Source organism: Dryobates pubescens, chromosome 19 (assembly GCF_014839835.1).
Source record: "Dryobates pubescens isolate bDryPub1 chromosome 19, bDryPub1.pri, whole genome shotgun sequence".
Lineage (NCBI taxonomy): Eukaryota > Metazoa > Chordata > Aves > Piciformes > Picidae > Dryobates > Dryobates pubescens.
Genome location: NC_071630.1, coordinates 2,844,702 through 2,867,863, shown reverse-complemented (window position 1 = coordinate 2,867,863; position 23,162 = coordinate 2,844,702). Strand labels below are relative to the sequence as shown.

Here is a 23,162-nt window from a genome sequence, read left to right as displayed (position 1 = left end):
GCTCTCCTGCTTCAGGGCCTGGGCTCCTTGCCCTGGGTCCTGGCTTCTCTCATTTCCTGCGGGAGCAGGACAAGGTTCACCGGGACGCTGCGTCCCGGCTGCTTTCCCATTTCATTGTTGTTTTTCAATCGTGCTGCCAGCCAGGCGTGCAGCCCCTGGATGCCCGCCAGCGCCAGCTGAAGGGCAGCGGCACAGGGCACCCTGCCTCCCAGCTACCCCCCTTCCGCCCCCCGAGCTGTGATCCCCCTGCCCACCCCAGTCCCGAGCCCCGGTTCTGCTCCGGGTGGCAGGCAGGTGGGTGGGGCAGGGCAGCCCGCTGCTGCCAGCTCGGTGCTGCCAGGCAGAGCCGGGCTTAGCCGAGCCGGGCTGGGCTGAGCTGGACAGAGCCGGGCAGGTGCCGTGACCGCGGATTGGTGCCCTCGTAGCCCCCGCAGCAGCGATCCCCGGAGGGTCTCGGGGCGGGGGGGGTGTCGGTGCGGCGCGACCGGTGCCGGTCCCGCCCCGCTGAGTCACCGCGCCTGCCCCGGGGGGCGGCGGGGCGGGGCGGGCGCGTTTGTCCCGCTGTGCCGAGACGAGCCGGGTTGGGCTGGACTGCAAGGTGTCGAGCGGGGCTGGACCCGATCGAACCGAACCGAACCGAACCGAGCGGTGCCGAGCTGGGCTGGACTGCAAGGTGCCGAGCGGCTCCCAGCCGAGCCGCAAGGTAGGGAGCTGAGCGGTGGTAGGGAGCTGAGCCGTGGTAGGGAGCTGAGCCGTGGTAGGGAGCTGAGCGGTGGTAGAGAGCTGAGCGGTGCCGAGCCGCAAGGTGCCGAGCCGGGCTGGGCTGGGCTGGGCTGCAGGGTTCCGAGCAGAGCTGTCCTGAGCCGGGCAGGGCTCCAGGGTTTCGAGCCGAGCAGAGCTGGGTAGGAACAAAGAGCTCAGCCCGAGCCGGGCACGCAGGTATCGGGAGAGGGAGGAGGAGCAGCGAGGCTGGGGGTTCGGTGTTTGCTTTCGGGGTCCCAAAGGCTACGGTAAGGAGTGGTGCCTGGCACGGTTTACTGGGGATGCTGGGAGGGCATGCTGCGGGGTTCCCGGGGCAGGGGGGAGGGAAGGGCAGGGGGCACCCGTTGGGAGTGGGAGCGAGTGAGGTGGGCATCCGTCACCTCTAGGGCAGAGCCCTGGTGCCCTCCCAGTGCTGCTGGGCTGGCCAGCCCAGCAGCACTGGGAGGGCACCAGGGCTCTGCGTGGTTGGAACTGGTGCCACTGCTCAGGGTCTTGGGGTCTCTGGGGCAGGGAGCAGCCCGTGGAGAAGAGGCTGAGGGGAGACCTCGTTGCTCTCCACAACTGCCTGAGAGGAGGTTGGAGCCAGGTGGGGTTGGTTTCTGCTCCCCAGTCTCAGGTGATAGAATGAGGGGAAACAGCCTGGAGTTGTGCCAGGGGAGGCTCAGGTTGGAGAGGAGGCAAAATGTGTTTGCTGCAGCGGTGGTCAGGGCCTGGCAGAGGCTGCCCAGGGAGGTGGTGGAGTCATCATGCCTGGAGGTGTTCCAGAGCCCTGTGGCCATGGCACTTGGGGCCAGGGTTTGGTGGCCGTGGTGGGGTTGGGCTGCTGGTGGGAGTGGATGATCTGGGAGGGCTTTTCCAAGCCGAACAGCTCCACGGTTCTATGAGGCCAAGGGGACGGTTGCCTGCCTGTGCCTGAGCAGTGGGTGTGACATGTCAGTGTGGACGGGGACTTGGGCTCTTAGCTCATGGCCACGGTGGAACAAACATCCTCGGTCAAGTGTGGCTGCCCCTCGCCTGCCCCGCAGCCAGGCTGAATTCTCAGCCCCTGGAGCCCCCGGAGTCACCCAGGACCAGCTGTTCCCAGCACAGCTGAGCCCATGAAGGCCCTGGCCTGGGTCCTGTCTCTGGCTGCACTTCCTACCCTGGGAGAGCCACCAGCACCCCCCTGTACCTCCTCCTCCCCCATGGCAGAGGGTGCAGCATACCCATGGGACCGCTGGCATGTCTCAGGGGGGTGATCTACCTTCCCTACAACATCTCTTGGTGGGGGGAGGGAATTCCTCCTGCAGTATCTCAGCTCCCTGCTGCCGGTCCTGGCATGCTGCTTGCTAGATGCAGGATGCTTGGGGGGGGAGGGGGAGCTCCCTGCCCACAAGCTGCCTGAAGTGCCCCTCTGGAGGGACCAGCTGGAGAATTGAAATGAAGTCTCCTGGAATAACCTCCTGGCAGCAAATCCAAATGGTCGCTGGGGAGGGAAGGCAGCCAGAGGCCGTTTCACGGTCTGAGGGCTGCGGTAAGCTCCCTCCGAGCTCCGCTGCCAGCCAGGGAGCCAGGAGTGGTTCGGAGGTGATGTGGGTGGGGGGGGGCGAGGGGGGAAGGGGCAACTCCCTTTAAGCCCGGCCCTGCGGCCGCCGAGGGGCTTTGCCCTGCCCCTGGCTGGGCTCGCAGCTCCCACGTGAATTAAGGCGAGGACTAAAAATGCTACATTCTTGGGTGCAGTCCAGCTCCTAATCCCGCGGCCCGGGGGCTGCTATTCGCAGAGCAACAGGTTCGCAAGCAACTGCAGGCTGCCAGCGCGGGGGACCTCCAGGGGCTTGGCCGGCCCCCCACGCCGTGGGGCGGCACCCGTGGCGGGGCAGCGGAGTCGCGGGCGGTGAGCTGGGTGCCTCCTGGCACGGGCACCGCCCGGTGGTGCCCAGCTGGGCAGCGGCCTGCCAGCGCTCGGGGTTTTCAGCAGGGCTCCCAGTCCCAGCAGCAGCTGGGGGTTGGCAGGGATCTGAGGGGTGCCCCACGGCCTCTCACCTGGATCCTTGGGTGGTGCAGGTTTTGCTCTGACTCTGCTTGCCTGCCGGGACCAGGCTCTGCCTCGCTGGGCGCCAGGTTGGCTGCTTGCTCTGCCAGGATGCCTGGGGAGCCTGATTTGGGGTGGTCCTGGGCTGCTCTGCACCACCCTGGACCTCCTTTCCCTGCAGGCAATGGGAGCCTTACTGATACGGAGCGGGCCAAGACCTGGGAGGGGACAGGCTGCCCAGAGAGCTGCTGGAGCCTCCATCTCTGGAGGCATTCTAGACCCCCCTGGAGCTGTTCCTGTGTGACCTTCTCCAGGTGCCCCTGCCTTGGCAGGGGGATTTTGGACTGGGTGATCTCCAGAAGTCCCTTCCAGCCCCTGCCATCCTGTTCTTGGGTGGTTTGGGAGCTGTTTAAAAAGCCAAAGGGGTGGCATGGGTGGAGGGAGGGGAGAAGGAGAAGGCTCCTGAAGAAGGCTGAGGGAGGGCTGGTGCTGTGGCATGGGGTGCCAAGGGAAGGCAACCTGTGCCACTCCATTCTCATGTCCCAGCAGCCATCAAGCCTGAGGGATGTGAGGTGATGTGAGGGTGATCAGCCACTGGCACAGGTTGCCCAGGGAGGTTGTGGACACCTCCTCCCTGGACGAAGCTTTGAGCGACCCTGGGCGGTGTCCTCTGCCTGTGGCTGGGGGGGGGTTGGAACTGAATGATCCTTAGGGTCCCTTGCAGCCCGTTCCAGGAGTCTCTGATCCACTGCCCGCAGGCAGAGCTGGTCCCTTGCAGGGCATTTGCTGAGCCCAGGTGGTGCCGGCCAGGCGCCGGGGCTGGGGAGCTGCTGCTTGACTTCGCTGCCCCGTTCCTGATCGCGGTGGCTTTGGGGGCTGGAACCTCTTGTCGTGAGCCAGCTTGAGGCAAAGACATCCACCTGGAGCAGCCTCAGACGGCAGCAGCCTGCCTGTGCCAGCCTCCCCGGGGCTCTCCCCACGTCGGTCGGGAAGGGAACGTCCGCCTGGCAGGGAGCGGTGCCCCTCCCCGGGGAATCTTTAGCGAGCCTGGGTTTGTCTTGTTGGCACAGCTCGGCTGGGGGGTGTGGAGGGGTAGGTGCTGGGTGTTGGGTGCGACCCCGCGGCCTGAGAGAAGCTGATCCCCGCAGGCAGCAGCTGCTCCGCTGCCCCCTGGCAGCGGCGGACGCCGCGGGTCGGACCCCGCCGCCCGGCGGGCATGGGAAAGGCTGGGATGCCAACGCTGTGAATAACGGGCAGGCTGGCCCCTGGGGCACGGGCTGCTGGCCAGAGACAAGGCCGCTTTGGGAAGCAGCCGGGTGACCAAAGCTGGGGCACCCCCTCTGTGTGTGGGGGGAGGGTCCTTAGCAGGGTCCCCTCCTCCCAGCAGCTCCAGCTCCGGGCGGTGCTCTCTGCGGTCCCTGCCCTGGGAGCCAGCGGTGCAGAGCTGTTGGGCAGCTACAAGAAGGACGTTGAGGTGCTGGAGCAGCTCCAAAGGAGATAAAACAGAAGAGTTGAGGCTGTTGAAGCTGGAGAAGGCTCCAGGGAGACCTCAGAGCAGCCTGCCAGGACCTGAAGGGGCTCCAAGAAAGCTGGGGAGGGACTTTGGGCAAGGGCTGGGAGTGCCAGGATGAGAAGGAAGGGCTTGGAGCTGGGAGAGGAGAGACTGAGAGTGGAGAGGGAGGGGGAAGAAGTTGTTGGCCAGGAGGGTGGTGAGAGCCTGGCCCAGGCTGCCCAGGGAGGTGGTGGAAGCCTCCTGCTCAGCCCTGGAGGTGTTTGCAGCCAGGCTGGAGGTGGCTGTGAGCAACCTGCTGTGGGGTGAGGTGTCCCTGCCCAGGGCAGGGGCTTGGGGCTGGCTGAGCCCTGAGCTCCCTTCCAACCTGGGGCTGGGACCTAGGACTGTTTAGTGTTCAGAAGAGGCTGAGGGAGACCTTGCTCTCTGCAGGTCCCTGAGGGGAGGCTGGAGCCACGTGGAGCTTGGGCTCCTCTCACATGCAGCAGGGGACAGGAGAAGAGGAAACAGCCTCAAGCTGTGCCAGGGGAGGCTCAGGTTGCATAAACTATTCCCAGGAAGGGTTCCCAGGCCCTGGCCCAGGCTGCCCAGGGAGGTGGTGGAGTCTCCATCCCTGGAGGTGTTTCAGAGCTGCCTGGAGGTGGTGCTGAGGGAGATGGTTTGGTGCTGGTGGCACTGTGAGCTCTGGGGGAGTGCTTGGGCCTGGGTGAGCTCCAAGGACTCTTCAGCCTCAGCAGCTCTCTGAGCTCAGGGAGCCCATCCTGGCTTGTCTTGCTGTGCCTCAGTTTCCCCTCTGGTTCCCAAGTCCTTCCCTGGCCAGCAGCCATGGGTGAGGAGCTGCAGGCTCACTGCTGGCTGCAGGGACAGAGTCTCCATCTGCATTCCCAACGGACCTGCAAGGCCAACAGGGAGAAAAGTCCCTGGATCCCCCTGCTTCCTGTCTTTGTGTGAGGCCTCCCAGCATCTGCCCCGCTCCTTGGGACAAGAGCCACATCCAGAAGCCCTGTGGCACCTCCCAGAACCTGTCTCCCTGCTGCCAGCTCAGCCTGGGAGCAGGGGAGTGGCAGCAGACCCCAGGAGGTTTGCTCTCTGAGGGCTTTCAGTGACATTTGGTTCCCAGCCCCTCCTGTTTGTCTCCAGGTTTAGAGGCTCTCAGGGCTCAGTGTGCTCCTGGGGTGGGAGGGTAGGCAGTGCTGGTGGAGCCTGCTCCTCCTGCTCTCCTTCCCTCCCCACCACCTCCCCCTCTCCTTCCCTCCCCACCACCTCCCCCTCTCCTTCCCTCCCCACCACCTCCCCCTCTCCTTCCCTCCCCACCACCTCCCCCTCTCCTTCCCTCCCCACCACCTCCCCCTCTCCTTCCCTCCCCACCACCTCCCCCTCTCCTTCCCTCCCACCACCTCCCCCTCTCCTTCCCTCCCCACCACCTCCTTCCCTCCCCACCACCTCCTTCCCTCCCCACCACCTCCTTCCCTCCCCACCACCTCCTTCCCTCCCCACCACCTCCTTCCCTCCCCACCACCTCCTTCCCTCCCCACCACCTCCTTCCCTCCCCACCACCTCCCCCCCTCCTTCCCTCCCCACCACCTCCCCCCCTCCTTCCCTCCCCACCACCTCCCCCCTCCTTCCCTCCCCACCACCTCCCCCTCTCCTTCCCTCCCCACCACCTCCCCCTCTCCTTCCCTCCCCACCACCTCCCCCTCTCCTTCCCTCCCCACCACCTCCCCCTCTCCTCCCCACCCCCTCCCCCTCTCCTTCCCTCCCCACCACCTCCCCCTCTCCTTCCCTCCCCACCACCTCCCCCTCTCCTTCCCTCCCCACCACCTCCCCCTCTCCTTCCCTCCCCACCACCTCCTTCCCTCCCCACCACCTCCTTCCCTCCCCACCACCTCCTTCCCTCCCCACCACCTCCCCCTCTCCTTCCCTCCCCACCACCTCCCCCTCTCCTTCCCTCCCCACCACCTCCCCCTCTCCTTCCCTCCCCACCACCTCCCCCTCTCCTTCCCTCCCCACCACCTCCCCCTCTCCTTCCCTCCCCACCACCTCCCCCTCTCCTTCCCTCCCCACCACCTCCCCCTCTCCTTCCCTCCCCACCACCTCCCCCTCTCCTTCCCTCCCCACCACCTCATTCAGCTGACCTGGGGCCAAAGCAGGAGGTTGCTGGGTGGTTGCTCTCAGAGGAGCTCTGTGCTCCAGCTGGGGCAGTAGGTTAGAGCCACCCTGCCTGGGGAGGGGGTGGAGGGGAGGTAGGGTTGGGGGTCTCTGAGTGGTGACCATGATAGTGTGGAACTGTGGAAGGCAGGGGGCACAGGGAAGCTGCCATGGTGGCAGTGGGGCTGTGGAAGGCAGGGGGCACAGGGAAGCTGCCATGGTGGCAGTGGGGCTGTGGAAGGCAGGGGGCACAGGGAAGCTGCCATGGTGGCAGTGGGGCTGTGGAAGGCAGGGGGCACAGGGAAGCTGCCATGGTGGCAGTGGGGCTGTGCAGCACCCAGGGGTGGTTGTGCTGTGTGTCACCAATGCTGCCCAGGGCTGGGCAGATTCTTAGAGTCACAGACTGGGTTTGGTTGGGAGGAACCTCAGAGCTCAGCCAGCCCCAGCCCCCTGCCATGCCCAGGGACCCCTCCCCCCAGCCCAGGCTGCTCAAGGCCTCATCCAGCCTGGGCCTCAGCACCTCCAGGCAGGGGGCAGCCACAGCCTCCCTGGGCAGCCTGTGCCAGGCTCTCCCCAGCCTCCCTGCCAACCATTCCTTCCTCTTCTCCACTCTCCCTCTGTCCTCTGCCAGCTCCAAGCCATTCTCCCTGCTCCTGGCACTCCCAGCCCTTGCCCACAGTCCCTCCCCAGCTCTCCTGCAGCCCTTCAGCTCCTGCAAGGTTGCTCTGAGCTCTGCCTGGAGCCTTCTCTTCTCCAGGCTGCACAGCCTCAGCTCTCTCAGCCTGGCCCCACAGGGGAGGCTCTGCAGCCTCTGAGCATCTCTGTGGCCTCCTCTGGAGCCTCTGCAGCAGCTCCAGGTCCTCCTTGTGCTGGGGGCCCCAGAGCTGGAGGCAGTGCTGCAGGGGGGCTCTGAGCAGAGCAGGGCAGGGGGGCAGAATCCCCTCCCTGTGCTGCTGGTCACTGTTTGTGGTCTTGGGCAGGGTCCAGCTCCGGGGTGGGCTCAGTGCCTGTCACTGCCAGGGGTGCAGACCTCATTTCCCCCCCTGTGAAACCATTTGGGGGGGGGGGGGAGTCGTGTGCAGGGTTTTTCAGGGCATTTGCTGTGGCTATTGTTTGGCTCAGGAAGCAGCAGCAGGGCTGAGCTGCACCACGTAGGCCTTGGAGGGGAAATACCAACTCCCCACCCACATCCCTGCAGGGATTTCTGCTCCCGGCTGAGTAACCCTGGGAGGGACTGATCCTGTCCTCTGAGCACCCCAGGCTGATCCCAGTGGAGCCAGCACAGCACCATGGCCTGAAGCCTCCTCTGGAATGCAGCCTTGCCCCCCTGGAGGTGATGCCCTCCCAGCACGCCAGCTCTGTGCCAGGGTGGCCATGGTTGGCAGTGCTGGGAAGCAGTCCAGGATGGCTTCCAGCCCCAGCAGCTTGCTGCCACCCCAGCTCTGTGCTGTTTGGATGCATGGCCATCACCATGAGCAGCCTTGGTGCCCAGTTTGCCACCCCTGCATCCCACTCCTGTGCTGCTCTTCCAAGCATCCTGCTCAGGACTCACTGAGGGGCTGGGTGCTGTTGGGGGGCAGGCAGCAGAGCACTCACCAGCACCCCCTCCAGCAAGCCCTGGGCCTCTCCCAGGCACCCAAAGGTCCTCAGATGGGGGCTGCAAAAGAGCTTGCTTGCAATGCAGCCCTGGAGGTGATGCCCTCCCAGCACACCAGCTCTGTGCCAGGGTGCCCGTGGTTGGCATTCACCTGCTGCTCCCTTGCTGGGAAGCAGTCCAGGGGGTTCCCAGCCCCAGCAGCTTGCTGCCACCCCAGCTCTGTGCTGTTCTGTTGGGATCACAGGCTGGCTCAGCCTGGAAGTGGCCTCAGAGCTCATCTGCTTCACCCCCACCCCTTGCCATGCCCAGGGGCACCTCACAACCAGGCTTGGTTGCCCAAAGTCTCACCCAGCCTGGCCTGGAGCACCCTCAGGCAGGGGGCAGCCACAGCCTCCCTGGGCAGCCTGGGCCAGAGCCTCAGCTCCCTCCTGCTGGAGAGCTTCTGCCTCAGCTCCACTCTGACCCTGCTCTGCCTCAGCTCCAAATCCTTCCCCCCTGGCCTGGCTCCAGACCCCCTCAGCCAAAGTCTCTCTGCAGCCTCCCTGCAGGATCCCTTCAGGTCCTGGCAGCAGCTCTGAGCTCCCCCTGGAGCCTTCTCCTCCCCAGGCTGCACAGCCCCAGCTCCCTCAGCCTGGTGGCAAACAGCCTGCACGAAGTCACTCTCCCTGTGGGCAGCTTCCCCCCAGCAGCACAGCTCCCTGCGGGCAGCACGGACCCGGGACACATCCTGCACCTCACCATGGACACTGCTGGCCACCCTCAGCTGCTGCTGGCAGCAGGGAAGCGCTGGGAGCTGGGGCTGCAGGTTGTTAATTAACCTGCTGCCATGGTTAGCACTCAGGGTGGTGCTGAAGAGGTTTCCCAGGGTGGGCTGGGAGGGCAGGAGCTGGCTGTGCATGGAGCTGGCATCTCAGTGCCTTGCTGTAGCCAAGCCCTGAGGGGGAAGCCTGGGGGGGGGGTGCTGAGCAGCCCCCCAGGAGCCAGCAGTGCCTCCTGCAGCCCCCAGGCAGCTGTGTGCTGGGCTGCAGCCAGAGCAGGGTGGGCAGAGGGCAGCAGAGGGGATCCTGCCCCTGGGCTCTGCTCAGCCCTCCCCTCCAGCCCTGCCTCCAGCTCTGCTGTCCCCAGCAGCAGGAGGCCACAGAGCTGTGGAGGGAGGCCAGGGGAGGCCACAGAGATGCTGCCAGGGCTGGAGCAGCTCTGCTGGGAGCACAGGCTGAGGGAGCTGGGGCTGTGCAGCCTGGGGAGGAGAAGGCTCCAGGGGGAGCTCAGAGCTGCTGCCAGGAGCTGAAGGGATCCTGCAGGGAGGCTGCAGAGAGACTTTGGCTGAGGGGGTCTGGAGCCAGGCCAGGGGGGAAGGGTTTGGAGCTGAGGCAGAGCAGGGTCAGAGTGGAGCTGAGGCAGAAGTTGTGCAGCAGGAGGGAGCTGAGGCTCTGGCCCAGGCTGCCCAGGGAGGCTGTGGCTGCCTCCTGCCTGGGAGTGCTCCAGGCCAGGCTGGATGAGGCCCTGAGCAGCCTGAGCTGGGGGGAGGGGTCCCTGTCCATGGCAGGGGGCTTGGAGCAGGTGAGCTCTGAGGTCCCTTCCAGGCTGAGCCACTCTGTGCCTCTGTGGCCAGAGGACAGGATCAGCCCAAACTGGGCTTTGGCCACTGGCAAGCATTTGGCTCTGCTGGCTGGTCCAGCAGCCCCCACTGTGATGCTGGCCTGCCCTTAGAGGGGGTCCTGCTGGTTGCTGGAGCCTGGCAGGATGAATCCCACCACCCCTCACTGGGGTGGCAGCAGGGTGAGGAGGAGGTGAAGCTGGGTGCACTGCAGCAGTGCAGCAGGTGCAGTCTGTGGGGTGGCTGGGTGGCTGCAGCAGCACCACGGGGTGCTCAGCACCAGCCTGAGTGCAAGTTCCAGGAGCCCTGACCACACATAAAGGCGAAGAAGGGGGTGGTGGAGCAGGGTGCCTGGGGAAGGGGTGGGGAGGGGGCTGTGGAGGACACTGCCCAGCTGCTTGGGAGGGTCAGAAGAGGGTTCTGTAGCCACAGTTTCTTCAGGGAAGAGGAGGTGGCCCTGTGCTCAGCACTGCTGGGGCTGCACCTCCAGTCCTGGGGTCAGCTCTGGGCTACTCACTCCCAGGAGGGTATTGAGAGGATGAACCAGGTCCAGGCAAGGGCAACCCAGCTGGGGAAGGGTCTGGAGAGCAGGGCTGGGGAGGAGCAGCTGAGGGAGGTGGGGGGGGGGGGTTCAGCCTGGAGCAGAGGAGGCTGAGGAAGACCTCCTTGCTCTCTGCAGCTCCCTGAGAGGAGGCTGCAGGGAGGTTGGGGCTTGGGCTCTGCTCCCCAGGCTCAGGGGATGGAAGGAGAGGACCTGGCCTGGAGCTGTGCCAGGGGAGGCTGAGGTTGGAGAGGAGGCAAAATGTCTTTGGTGCCAGAGGGGTCAGGGCCTGGCAGAGGCTGCCCAGGGAGGTGGTGGAGTCCCCATGGCTGGAGGTGTCCCAGAGCCCTGTGGCCATGGCACTGGGGGCCAGGGGCTGGTGTCCAGGCTGGGGTTGGGTTGGTGTTGGCCTGGCTGATCCTGGAGGTTTCTTCCAACCCAAAGCATTCTGTGATTGGCATTGCCAGGGCAAGCCTGGGGAGCTCATTTCTGCCGGGGGTGGAGTGGTTTGCAGGGTGCTGAGCTGCTCAGCTGGCCTGCAGGAGCTGCAGGCACCCCAGCAGATGGGGGAGGGGGGGTTGGGAACTGGCTGCTTCCGGCTGTTGCTGTCCCTTGTGATAAGAAACCGAAGCCCAAACCGAGATACGATGCAGGCAGGGGAAGCAGGGACCTGTGCTGAGTCGTTGGTGCTTGGCCCCTCTGCTGGGTGACCTTCTCTGTGCCCAGAGCCCAGGGACCCACCCTGCTGGTGTCCCCTGTGCCTCCAGCCCCTGCCCAGCTGCTGTCACACTGGCACAGCCTTTACTCTCCATGCCCTCCCCCCACAGCAGCACAGAGCTGGCAGGGCTGGCAGGGACCCCAGGGCTCAGCCAGCTCCCAGCCCCTGCCACGGGCAGGGACACCTCACCCCACAGCAGGTTGCTCACAGCCACCTCCAGCCTGGCTGCAAACACCTCCAGGGCTGAGCAGGAGGCTTCCACCACCTCCCTGGGCAGCCTGGGCCAGGCTCTCACCACCCTCCTGCCCAACAACTTCTTCCTCACAGCCAATCTCCAGCTCCCCACTTCTCCTTTTGCTCCATCCCCCCCACTCCTGGCCCTCCCTCACCCCCTCCAAAGTCCCTCCCCAGCTTTCCTGCAGCCCCCTGCAGCTCCTGGAAGGCCACCAGAAGGTCTCCCTGGAGCCTTCTCCTCTGCAGCCTGCAGAACCCCAACTCTCTCAGGCTGTGCTCAGGGCAGCTCCAGCCCTGCTGCCCCTTGGTGCCCGTGGGGGTGCCCAGCTCCTCACCTGCCCTCTCTCCTTTCTGCCCTTCCAGGCTCTGCTTTCTCCCCGGAGGCCAAGCTGAGAGCCACCTGGGATGAAGGTCCTCCTCCTGCTCCTTCTCTCCCCTCTCCAAGGTAGTCTGCCCCAAGCACTCCTTGCCCTGGGATGCTGAGCCAGGCTTGGGCAGCTGGCAGCAATTGGCAGCCCCAGAGCTCGGTGCAGGAGGGCACCCAGCTGGGGGCTCCCCGGTGGGGGGAAGCAGCTTGTGGGGTCTCTAGGACAGGATGGATCCTTCCCAGGGAAAGGAGATGCTCTCCATCTATCATTTGCAGGCATGGAGAGGTCCTCTGCCAGCCTCTGCTGATGCAGGCAGTGGCCCCTGGCAGGGGGTGGTGCCCAGGGACAGGAGGTCCTGCAGCCCCCGGAGCCTACCGTGGCCACGGGAAGGGCACGGAGGAGGTGGCCAGTGGCCCCCCACCCCCTCAGCCCATCCAGGAGAGGCTCGTGGGGGGTGCCACCTGGGAGGGCTGTGGTGCCAGGGGGTTTTGCCAGGGCTTGGGCACCCCTGCAGCTCAGCCACCTGCTTGTGCCACGCAGGGGTGGGAGGCAGCAGCCAGCGCCGAGAGGACTTTCGGTTCTGCGGCGACCGGAACCAGACCCAGGAGAGCTTCGTGGTCTACGAGCATGGCCCTGCCACCATCTCCATCCAGAACACAGCCCAGGCCCTCATCATCAAGAGGCCCTTTGTGCCCAGCAGGAGGAACTCTTCCTACAAGTACCTCCTGCCCCCTGCCCTGGGCAGGTACCGCTTCTGCCTCTACTGGTTCCAGGCCAACCGGACCCTGCGGCTGGCGTACGGGAAGCAGAGCTTCCTCCTGGGTGTGGACCTCCCCAGCAGCATCCCCCAAGGGAAGGAGAGGCAGGGGGCTGAGAGGACCAGCACCTCCATCTTCAACGTGTCCTACATCTCCAAGGGTGGGAAGAACACCTCCCTGGACAGTGCAGCTGAATACTTCTTCCCTGGTAAAAAGCCCTTCGGCGCCGTTTGAAGCCCAGGGAGGGAAGCCCCAGCCCAAGGGGTGCTGCTTGGCAGCACCTGGAGTTGAGCCAGCAGTGTGCCCAGGTGGCCAAGAGGGTCACCAGCAGCCTGGCCTGGAGCAGCAATGGTGTGGCCAGCAGGAGCAGGGAGGTGCTGGTGCCCCTGGGCTGGGCACACCGCCAATCCTGGGTTCAGTTCTGGGCTCCTCGCTGCCAGCAGGAGCCTGAGGGGCTGGAGCAGGGCCAGGGAAGAGCAACCCAGCTGGGGAAGGGTCTGGAGAGCAGGGCTGGGGAGGGAGGAGCAGCTGAGGGGGGTTCAGCCTGGAGCAGAGGAGGCTGAGGGAGACCTCCTTGCTCTCTGCAGCTCCCTGAGAGGAGGCTGCAGGGAGGTTGGGGCTTGGGCTCTGCTCCCCAGGCTCAGGGGATGGAAGGAGAGGAACTGGCCTGAGCTGTGCCAGGGGAGGCTGAGGTTGGAGAGGAGGCAAAATGTCTTTGGTGGCAGAGGGGTCAGGGCCTGGCAGAGGCTGCCCAGGAAGGTGGTGGAGTCCCCATGGCTGGAGGGGTTGCAGAGCCCTGTGGCCATGGCACTGGGGGCCAGGGGTTGGTGCCCAGGGTGGGGCTGGGCTGCTGCTTGGCCTGGAGGATCCCAGAGAGCTTTTCCCAGCCAAACAGTTCCGTGGGTCTGTGACTCTCTGGCCAGCAGCAGAGCTTTGGTGGTGTCCTCTGTGTGTGCTGCAGCACAAGCATGTGAAGGCAGAGCTGCAGGGGGGTGGGGGGGGGGGACACACACACAGCTTTGCTTGGAGGAGCCCAGAGGCAGCCCCTGGCACCCAGGCTCCCTAGAGACGAAGCCAGAGGTTTTCAGCCGTGCTTTGCCCCCTAGGGCCCTGGGGAGCTCTGTGCTCTGAAGAGGTCTGAGTGTCCTGCCTGCCGTGCCAGGCACCTTACTGGCCCTGGTGGCTTTGGTGTGGGAGCCAGGCTGTGTGTGTGACAGGAGGAGCCCCTGTGGGTCGGGGTCCTCACGCTCGGGGGGGTCACCTCGAAGCCTTCCGCTTCGTGCCGCGGCGCCTGGCTGGTCTGTGGGGCGCCGAGGAGCCAGCCCCTGGCCCTGTCTTTGATGCCACTTCCTCTGGTGTGACCACCAGCCTCTCCAGAGAGCCTGCCTGTGTGGGAGGAGGAGGTGGAGCAGCAGCTGAGCACCTTGGACACCCTCCTTGCCCGGCCCCCCCTGCCAGCCACGGCAGCCACGGAGCAGCAGCTGCTTCGGCGGTGGGTTCCCAGCTCCCACCCTTCCTCCTCCTCCTCCTCCTGCGCCCTGCTGCATCCCCCTCAACTGCTTCCCTTCCCCAACAGCAAACTGGAGGAGCTGGAGGAGGCCCTGGCCAAGGTGGAGCTGGAAGGGCAGGAGCAGACCTTCGGGAAGGCCACGGTGCACGCCACCGTCCTGCGGGTGCAGCCCTCCGGGGCTCCCCGGCCCCTGGCGTTCGCCTCCCCCCGAGAGGTGGGTGCTGGGCAGCCCGCCCTGGCAGCCAGCAGCCGGGCTCTGCTGCTCCCCAGGTCGTGCCTGTGACAAGGCTCTGCTGGCAGGCAGGGGCAGAGGTGCACGGCTTCGCGGTGGACCTGCCCGGCAGCCTCTTCGTGGTGCTGAAGGAGAGGGAGGAGGTGGAGCACAGGGTGCTGCTGGTGGACATCAACAGCCAGACCATGTTCCAGGTAACAGCGCCCCCCCCAGGCGGCCTGCTGCGGCTGCCCTCCCTTGTGCCAGGGGTCTCTGGTGGCACAGGGCAGCAGGGATGTTGGCCAGGCCCCGGGGGCTTGGTTGTAGAGGATGCTTAGATGATGAGCTGGAAGGAGAAGAGGCACAGGGAGGCAGCTTCATGCCTGGCAGGGCTCCCTGCCCCCCTGCTGCCACCATGGCTGCTGAGGCCACGCCTGGAGCCCTGTGTCCAGCTCTGGGCTCCTCAGGTCAGGAAAGAGGTTGAGCTGCTGGAAGGTGTCCAGAGAAGGGCAACAAAGCTGGGGAGGGGTCTGGGGCACAGCCCTGGGAGGAGAGGCTGAGGGAGCTGGGGTTGGAGCCTGCAGAAGAGGAGGCTCAGGGGAGACCTTCTTGCTCTCTCCAACTCCCTGCAGGGAGGTTGTAGCCAGGTGGGGGTTGGGCTCTTCTCCCAGGCCCCCAGCCCCAGAACAAGAGGACACGGTCTCAAGCTGTGCCAGGGGAGGTTTGGGCTGGAGGGGAGGAAGAAATTCTTCCCAGCAAGAGGAATTGGCCCAGGGAGGTGGTGGAGTCCCCAGCCCTGGGGGTGGGTTGGATGTGGCCCTTGGAGCCATGGCTGAGGTGTCAGGAGGGGCTGGGGGCTGGGTTGGACCGGATGAGCCAGGAGGTCTTTTTCCAAGCTGGTTGATTCTGTGGTCTCCTCTGCTTCTCCCACAGGATGCCAACAGCAGCCAGGTGCTGGGGGACAGGGTGGTTGGCATCTCCCTGGTGGACAGGGTCGTGACCAACCTCTCCGAGCCGCTGCTCCTCACTTTCTTCCACGAGCAGCTGCCGGTAGGTGGGGAGACAACCTCCTGACCCTGATCCCAGCAGCAGTGGAGGCTCAGAGGAGGGCTTAGGCCCTGCCAGCTTTAGAGAAGGGTCACAGTCCAGCAGGTCCTTGCCTTGTCCTGCCCGGGCTTTGCTTCATCTCCTGGGGCTGTAGCGTGATCGTGGCTTCGCCGCTGGCGGCGCTGCCTGTGCCAGCTCAGGAGGTGCTGCTCTGCAGATGTGTGGCCTCCAGGGCTGCAGAGTGCTCTGGGTTAACATTCCCTTGGCTCAGGCATGGCCCTGGCAGCTTCCTGCTCGGAGCTGAGCTCTCTGCTGGGAGCGGGGGGATCCGGGAGGGAGGGAGGGAGGGATCCGCTCCCCGGCTGCCTCTTGTCTGCAGCCTGCTCTCCTGCCGCGAGATGCTTTTGTCTCCTGAGACCCCTCTCTCCTCCTGCCCCACTCTCTGCCCTGTCAGATGTTGTGGTGGGGCAGCAGGCCCCCAGCTGCTGCTGAGCAGGGGCCCTGGTTCTGTCGTTGCAGAGGAACGTGACCCCGCTCTGCGTCTTCTGGCAGGAGGGCGCCGCGGGTGAGTGCTGCTGGGCGCCCCGCAGCCAGGGGCTGCCCTGCCTGCTCCCACAGGGGCTCTGCACCTCCCTTCCCTGCCCCAGCCCCACAAACCTCGCCCATGGGCATCGTTGCAGCCTTTCCCCTCCCCCTGCCATAGGTGACCTAAGAGCTTTAGGAGGGGCCTGCTGCTGAGGGTGCTGAGCGGGGACTTGGCATGGGACAGGCTGGGAGCTTCACCTTCAGAGTCACAGAGCTGCCAGGGCTGGAAGGGAGCTCAGGGCTCAGCCAGCTCCAAGCCCCTGCCATGGGCAGGGACACCTCACCCCACAGCAGGTTGCTCACAGCCACCTCCAGCCTGGCTACAAACACCTCCAGGGCTGAGCAGGAGGCTTCCACCACCTCCCTGGGCAGCCTGGGCCAGGCTCTCACCACCCTCCTGGCCAACAACTTCTTCCTCACAGCCAATCTCCAGCTCCCCACTTCTCCTTCTGCTCCATCCCCCCCAGTCCTGTCCCTCCCTGACCCCCTCCAAAGTCCCTCCCCAGCTTTCCTGCAGCCCCCTGCAGCTCCTGGAAGGCCACCAGAAGGTCTCCCTGGAGCCTTCTCCTCTGCAGCCTGCACAACCCCAACCCTCTCAGGCTGTGCTCAGAGCAGAGCAGCTCCAGCCCTCTGCTCAGCCTCCTGGCCTCCTCCCTGCCCCCTTGCCCTGAAGATCCATCCCCCCTGAGCAGGTGTTGCTGCTCACCAGAGACTCTTCCTCTCTCTTGCACAGGCAGCTCTGGCAGCTGGGACAGCTATGGTTGCACCACCAGGGTGAGGAGCAGCCAGACAGAGTGCAGCTGCAACCATCTCACCTACTTTGCTGTGCTGATGGTGGGTAGCAGCCATCCTGCAGCTCTCCATGCCATTCCCACTGGCTGCTCTTCCTCACCATCTCCCCTTCCTCCTCCTCAGGTGTCCTCCCCAGAGATCACCTCCATCCACAGGGATTACCTGAGCATCATCAGCTACATTGGCTGCCTGATCTCAGCTTTGGCCTCCATCTGCACCATCCTCTTCCTCTACTTCAGGTAGGAGCTGACAGTTCCACCCCACACCTCTGTCTGCATCTATGGATATCATCTCTGCCCCTGGGCTGGGCACAAGCTCTCCCAGTCATGCCATGGTTTGGGTTGGAAAAGCTCTCCCAGATCATCCAGTCCAACCAGCAGCCCAGCCCTGCCATGGCCAGCACAGAACCACAGGGCTGGAAGGGACCCCAAGGCTCAGCCAGCTCCAGCCCCCTGCCATGGGCAGGGACACCTCACCCCACAGCAGGTTGCTCACAGCCACCTCCAGCCTGGCTGCAAACACCTCCAGGCATCAGCAGGAGGCTTCCACCACCTCCCTGGGCAGCCTGGGCCAGGCTCTCACCACCCTCCTGGCCAACAACTTCTTCCTCACAGCCAATCTCCAGCTCCCCACTTCTCCTTCTGCTCCATCCCCCCCAGTCCTGGCCCTCCCTGACCCCCTCCAAAGTCCCTCCCCAGCTTTCCTGCAGCCCCCTGCAGCTCCTGGAAGGCCACCAGAAGGTCTCCCTGGAGCCTTCTCCTCTGCAGCCTGCACAACCCCAACTCTCTCAGGCTGTGCTCAGAGCAGAGCAGCTCCAGCCCTCTGCTCAGCCTCCTGGCCCTGCTCTGGACACCTTCCAGCCCCTCCAGAGCCTTCCTGACACAGAGGCTGCAGAGCTGGGCACAGAGCTGCAGCTGTGGGCTCAGCAGAGTGGAGCAGAGAGGCAGAATCCCCTCCCTGGCCCTGCTGGCCACACTTCTGCTGCTGCAGCCCAGGCTCTGCTTGGCTCTCTGGGCTGCAAGTGCTCCCTGCTGGCTGCTGCTCAGCTTCTCCTCCCCCAGCACCCTCAGAGCCTTCTCCTCTCCAGGCTGCACAACCCCAACTCCCTCAGGCTGTGCTCAGGGCAGCCCTCTGCTCCTTCTCCCTTCCCTTCCCTGGTCCCAGAGGGCCACCATGGCAGTTCCCTGAGCACCTCCGGGGGTGATGCCTTCAGCACCTCCCTGGACAGCTCCCTCCCAGGCGCAGGCCTGGCTGAGGCACTCTGGAGCCCTGCTGGAAGGCAGCAGAGCTCCTGCTCAGCTCTCCTGCTGGCTGCTCCGAGCGCTGCCTGTGTCCAAGGGTTTGGGAGGGTCTCTCTGGTGGTTGGTATGCATCTGGCAAGCAGCAGCAGCAGCAGCACACAAAGACCTTCCCAGGGCCCTGCTGGAGAGGAGGAGAAGCTTCTGAGTCATGCTTCTGGTCACAGGATGGTTCAGAGGTGAAATGAGAGCACTGCTCACTTCCTACCCCCTGTGACCTAGACCTGAAGGCAGGGCTGGCTGAGGGGACCTCAGCTTGCAGGGGCAGAGTGTGGTGGTGCCAGCCTGGGGGGATAGGCTCCCAGTCCTCTCAGGTCTGGGGGATCACAGCACCACAGAGCCACTGAGGCTGGGAGAGACCCTCAGGAGCACCAAGTCCAACCCAGAGCCCTACCCTGCAAGGCTCAGCCCTAAACCACAGCCCCAAGCACCACAGCCAAACCACCCTGAAACACAGCCAGGCCTGGGGACTCCACCACCTCCCTGGGCAGCACTTTCCAACCCCTGCCCACTCCTGCTGGGGAAAAAATCTTTCCTACTGTCCAGCCTGAGCCTCCCCAGGGGCAGCTTGAGGCCATTGCCTCTTCTGTCACTGATTCCCTGTGAGAGTACTGAGGATGTTGATGGCACCAAGCTGGGAGGCTTGGCTGAGCCAGCTGCAGGCTGTGAGGCCATGCAGAGCCTTGGGCAGGCTGAGAGCTGGGCAGGGAGGAAGCTGCTGAGGCTGAAGCAGGAGGAGAGCAGAGCCCTGCAGCTGGGCAGGAAGAGCAAACTGCAGCAGCAGAGGCTGGGAGGGGATCTGCTGCAGAGCAGCCCCCAGGAGAAGGAGCTGGGAGTGCTGGGGGGCAGCAAGGGCTGCAGGGCACAGCAATGAGCCCTGGGAACCAGGAAGGCCAAGGGGGTCCTGGGGGGCACTCAGCAGAGTGTGGCCAGCAGGGCCAGGCAGCTTCTCCTCCCCCTCTGCTCTGCTCTGCCCTGGGGAGGCCACAGCTGGAATCCTGCCTCCAGCTCTGGGCTCCCCAGCTCCAGAGGGACAGGGAGCTGCTGCAGAGAGGCCAAGGCAGGGCTGCAAGGCTGCTGAAGGGACTGCAGCACTGCCTGGGCAGGAGAGGCTGAGAGCCCTGGGGGGGTGCAGGCTGCAGAGGAGAAGGCTGAGAGGGAGCTGAGCAATGGCCATCAAGAGCTGAGGGCTGGGGGGCAGGAAGGGAGGGCCAGGGACAGGCCTCTGCTCACTGTGCCCTGGGGCAGCACAAGAGCCAAGGGCTGGAAACTGCAGCCCAGGAGCTTCCAGCTCAGCAGGAGGAAGAACTTCTTGGCTGGGAGGCTGCCAGAGGCCTGGAGCAGGCTGCCCAGAGAGGTTGTGGAGTCTCCTGCTCTGGAGCCTGTGCAGCCCTGCCTGGATGTGTTCCTGTGCCCCCTGGGCTGGGTGCTGTGCTCCTGCTCTGGCAGGGGGCTGGCACTGGCAGCTCTTTGGGGATCCCTTCCACCCCCTGGCACCCTGTGGTGCTGTGGGGCACTGCAGATGCTGGCCAGGCCTGGTGGTGAGCTCTGCCCCTCTGTGCCCCCTGCAGGAGCAAGCAGCGGGACCAGGTCACCAGCATGCACATCCACATCAACCTGCTGGGGGCCATCTTCCTCCTGGACGTCTCCTTCCTCCTCTCTGAGCACTTGGCCTCGGGCAGTGAGGCCACCTGCAGGGCTGGGGGGCTGCTGCTGCACTTCTCCCTGCTCAGCTGCCTCACCTGGATGGGCATTGAGGGCTACAACCTCTACAGGCTCGTGGTGGAGGTCTTCAACGCCTACCACGACCACCTCCTCCTCAAGCTCTGCCTGGTGGGCTGGGGTGAGCACGGGGGTGGGGGTGGGGTGGCAGAGGCACCCTCAGGCCCTAGGGCACGGTGGGGGTGGGCACCAGGCTGAGGTCAGACCCTCCCTCCATATCTGATGCCCAGGAGGGGGTGGAGGCACAGCTGTGCCCTGCAGGCAGAGGGGGCTCTGTGTCAGGAGCCCCAGTGGCTGAGAGCAGAAGCTGATGCTGGAGCAAGGGAGGTGGGGAGGGGGCACCCAGGAAGGGAGACCACCCTTGGTGGGGGTGGGGCTTTAAGTACTGCCTTTAAGTTCCCTCTTTCTGAAGGAAGCCCCCAGGACAGCCCAGGGAGCGTGGGCTGGGTGCAGGAGGCACCCAGGCAGCTCTGCTGGGCTCGGGGCAGGAGGCTGTGGTGTGGATCTCCAGCATCTCCCCTGGCCTCTGGAGCCCTCCCAAGGCTGGCACTGGTGCAGCACAGCTGGCTGCCAGGCTGGGGCTGGCTGCCAGGCTGGGGGCTGCCAGCAGCTGCCCTCGCTGGGGGCTCCCTCCTCGGTTCCCCCCTCGGCAGGGAGGACCTTGGGTTGTAGCCTGCAGGGTGCCAGGGGGCCCAGGGGGGGAGGGTGGTTGCTTCACTCTCTTCTTGCCCCTCAGGGCTGCCCTTCCTCTGCGTGGCACTGATCTTCCTGAGCAGCTGGGCACACTATGGCCCCTTCTCCATTCCCATCCACCAGCCCTCGGGTGCCAAGGCCACCACTGCCACCATGTAAGTCCTGGCACCCTGGCTGCCTGCTCGCTGCCCTCTGCTGACCACAGGCAGCTGCTTGGACCTTCAGCAGGACCTTCCTGAGCCCCCTGTGGCTTTCCTGGGGGGTGGGGGTTTGGGTGGCTTTTCTGGGGGGGCACTCAGCAGAGTGTGGCCAGCAGGGCCAGGCAGCTTCTCCTCCCCCTCTGCTCTGCCCTGCCCTGGGGAGGCCACAGCTGGAATCCTGCCTCCAGCTCTGGGCTCCCCAGCTCCAGAGGGACAGGGAGCTGCTGCAGAGAGGCCAAGGCAGGGCTGCAAGGCTGCTGAAGGGACTGCAGCACTGCCTGGGCAGGAGAGGCTGAGAGCCCTGGGGGGGTGCAGGCTGCAGAGGAGAAGGCTGAGAGGGAGCTGAGCAATGGCCATCAAGAGCTGAGGGCTGGGGGGCAGGAAGGGAGGGCCAGGGACAGCCTCTGCTCACTGTGCCCTGGGGCAGCACAAGAGCCAAGGGCTGGAAACTGCAGCCCAGGAGCTTCCAGCTCAGCAGGAGGAAGAACTTCTTGGCTGGGAGGCTGCCAGAGGCCTGGAGCAGGCTGCCCAGAGAGGTTGTGGAGTCTCCTGCTCTGGAGCCTGTGCAGCCCTGTCTGGATGTGTTCCTGTGCCCCCTGGGCTGGGTGCTGTGCTCCTGCCCTGGCAGGGGGCTGGCACTGGCAGCTCTTTGGGGATCCCTTCCACCCCCTGGCACCCTGTGGTGCTGTGGTGGTGGTTGGGGGCTACCTCCTCCCTGTCTCACTGCAGCTGGGTGGTTGCAGCACATTTTTGTGCTCCCCCCCAGCTCGTGTCCCCATGGGGTGACCGAGAGAGCTTTGCCCTCTGCCCCTCGCTCCTGGTGCAGTGCAGAAGGCCACCAGCACCCTGCCTGGCCTGGGGCAGGGGCAGTGTGGGCAGCAGGTCAGGGCTGGGATTGTCACTGCTGAGGCCACACCTCGAAGCCTGGGGTCAGTTTTGGGTCCCTCACTCCCAGCAGGACTCTGAGGAGCTGGAGCAGGGCCAGGGAAGGGCAACCAAGCTGGGGAAGGGTCTGGAGAGCAGGGCTGGGGAAGGAGGAGCAGCTGAGGGAGCTGGGGGGGGTTCAGCCTGGAGCAGAGGAGGCTGAGGGAGACCTCCTTGCTCTCTGCAGCTCCCTGAGAGGAGGCTGCAGGGAGGTTGGGGCTTGGGCTCTGCTCCCCAGGCTCAGGGGATGGAAGGAGAGGACCTGGCCTGGAGCTGTGCCAGGGGAGGCTGAGGTTGGAGAGGAGGCAAAATGTCTTTGGTGGCAGAGGGGTCAGGCAGTGGTTGGTCTCTCACCTGCAGCATGGGACAGGAGAAGAGGAAGTGGCTTCAAGCTGTGCCAGGGGAGGCTCAGGTTGGAGCTGAGGAACAGTTCCTTCCCAGGAAGGGTCCTCAGGCCCTGGCCCAGGCTGCCCGGGGCGGGTGGTGGAGTCTCCCTCCCCGGAGGGGATTCAGAGCTGCCTGGAGGCGGTTTGGTGGCAGTGGCTCAGCAGCCCCCGAGCTGTGGTGGGGGGAAGGAGAGGGTTGGGGTCTTGGCTGAGCTGCAGGGCCCCCCCAGGCTCCCCAGCTGTGTGCTTTCCTCCTGCAGCTGCTGGCTCACCAGCCCCCTGCTGCACAAGGTGGTCAACCTGGGCCTCTTCAGCCTGGTGCTGCTCTTCAACTCGGCCATGCTGGGGGCCATGCTGCGGGAGCTGCTGCGCCAGAGCCAGAGGGGCCACAAGCTCCAGCACCTCCTGGCCCTGCTGGGGCTCAGCACCCTGCTGGGCATCCCCTGGGCCTTGATCTTCTTCTCCTTCGCCGCCGGCGCCTTCCGCATCGCCTCCCTCTACGCCTTCACCATCATCAACTCCCTGCAGGGTGAGCCCTGGGGCGCTGCAGGACCCCTGCCCCTGGCCCTCCCTGCTGCCCCTGGCCCTCCAAGGGGCCTTCCCTCACCCTTCCTGCTTCCTCTCCCCAGGCTTCCTCATCTTCCTCTGGTACTGGACCATGGTGCTGCAGGCCAGGAGGTGCCCTGACTCCCAGAGCAGCTCCGACAGTGCCAAGCTGCAGCCCCACAGCAGCCAGAGCTGAGCCTGGGGCTGCCCAGGCTGTGCCATGCCCGGGGGCTGCCCGTGCAGGGGGTGCCCCCGGGAAGGTGGCAGCCAGGCTGTGCCATGCCCGGGGGCTGCCCGTGCAGAGGGTGCCCCCGGGAAGGTGGCAGCCAGGCTGTGCCATGCCCGGGGGCTGCCCGTGCAGAGGGTGCCCCCGGGAAGGTGGCAGCCAGGCTGTGCCATGCCCGGGGGCTGCCCGTGCAGGGGGTGCCCCCGGGAAGGTGGCAGCCAGGCTGTGCCATGCCCGGGGGCTGCCCGTGCAGAGGGTGCCCCCGGGAAGGTGGCAGCCAGGCTGTGCCATGCCCAGGGGGTGCCCGTGCAGGGGGTGCCCCCGGGAAGGTGGCAGCCAGGCTGTGCCATGCCCAGGGGGTGCCCGTGCAGGGGGTGCCCCCGGGAAGGTGGCAGCCAGGCTGTGCCATGCCCGGGGGCTGCCCGTGCAGGGGGTGCCCCCGGGAAGGTGGCAGCCAGGCTGTGCCATGCCCGGGGGCTGCCCACCTGGAGGGTGCCCACGGGAAGGACCAACGCTGGCTGCTTTGTTACTGCCCCTTAGGGACCCGCGGCGGGGCCGAGCCCCTCCCCTCCGCCTGCCCCCTCCCCACGATTCCCATCCAGCAGCTCCCAGCCGGGCAGCTTGGCATCCCTCGGCTTGGCATCCTCGGGGGCAGGGAGGGAAGGCTGCAGGAGGGACGGGCAGGGGCAGAGCTGCCGCTGGCTGCCCCCTCCCCGCGCTCCGGGGCTCCATCCTCCTGCTGGCCGCCCCGGGAAGGCTCTGCCCCCGCTGCCAGCCT

At 65.7% G+C, this 23,162-nt stretch overlaps 1 protein-coding gene across 1 annotated transcript; it reads left to right on the top strand.

Moving 5' to 3' along the window:
* The first annotated feature begins 622 nt into the window (after nt 1-622).
* On the top strand, nt 623-22,356 carry LOC104305625 (adhesion G-protein coupled receptor G1). The gene is made up of 14 exons (XM_054170179.1): nt 623-703; nt 11,482-11,563; nt 12,027-12,452; nt 13,613-13,736; nt 13,821-13,968; nt 14,055-14,180; nt 14,899-15,015; nt 15,532-15,577; nt 16,331-16,431; nt 16,513-16,628; nt 19,259-19,530; nt 20,146-20,257; nt 21,873-22,141; nt 22,242-22,356. The coding sequence occupies exons 2-14, from the start codon at nt 11,524-11,526 to the stop codon at nt 22,352-22,354; spliced, it is 2,010 nt and encodes a 669-aa protein (XP_054026154.1). The 5' UTR covers nt 623-703; nt 11,482-11,523; the 3' UTR covers nt 22,355-22,356.
* The last annotated feature ends 806 nt before the right edge of the window (nt 22,357-23,162 follow it).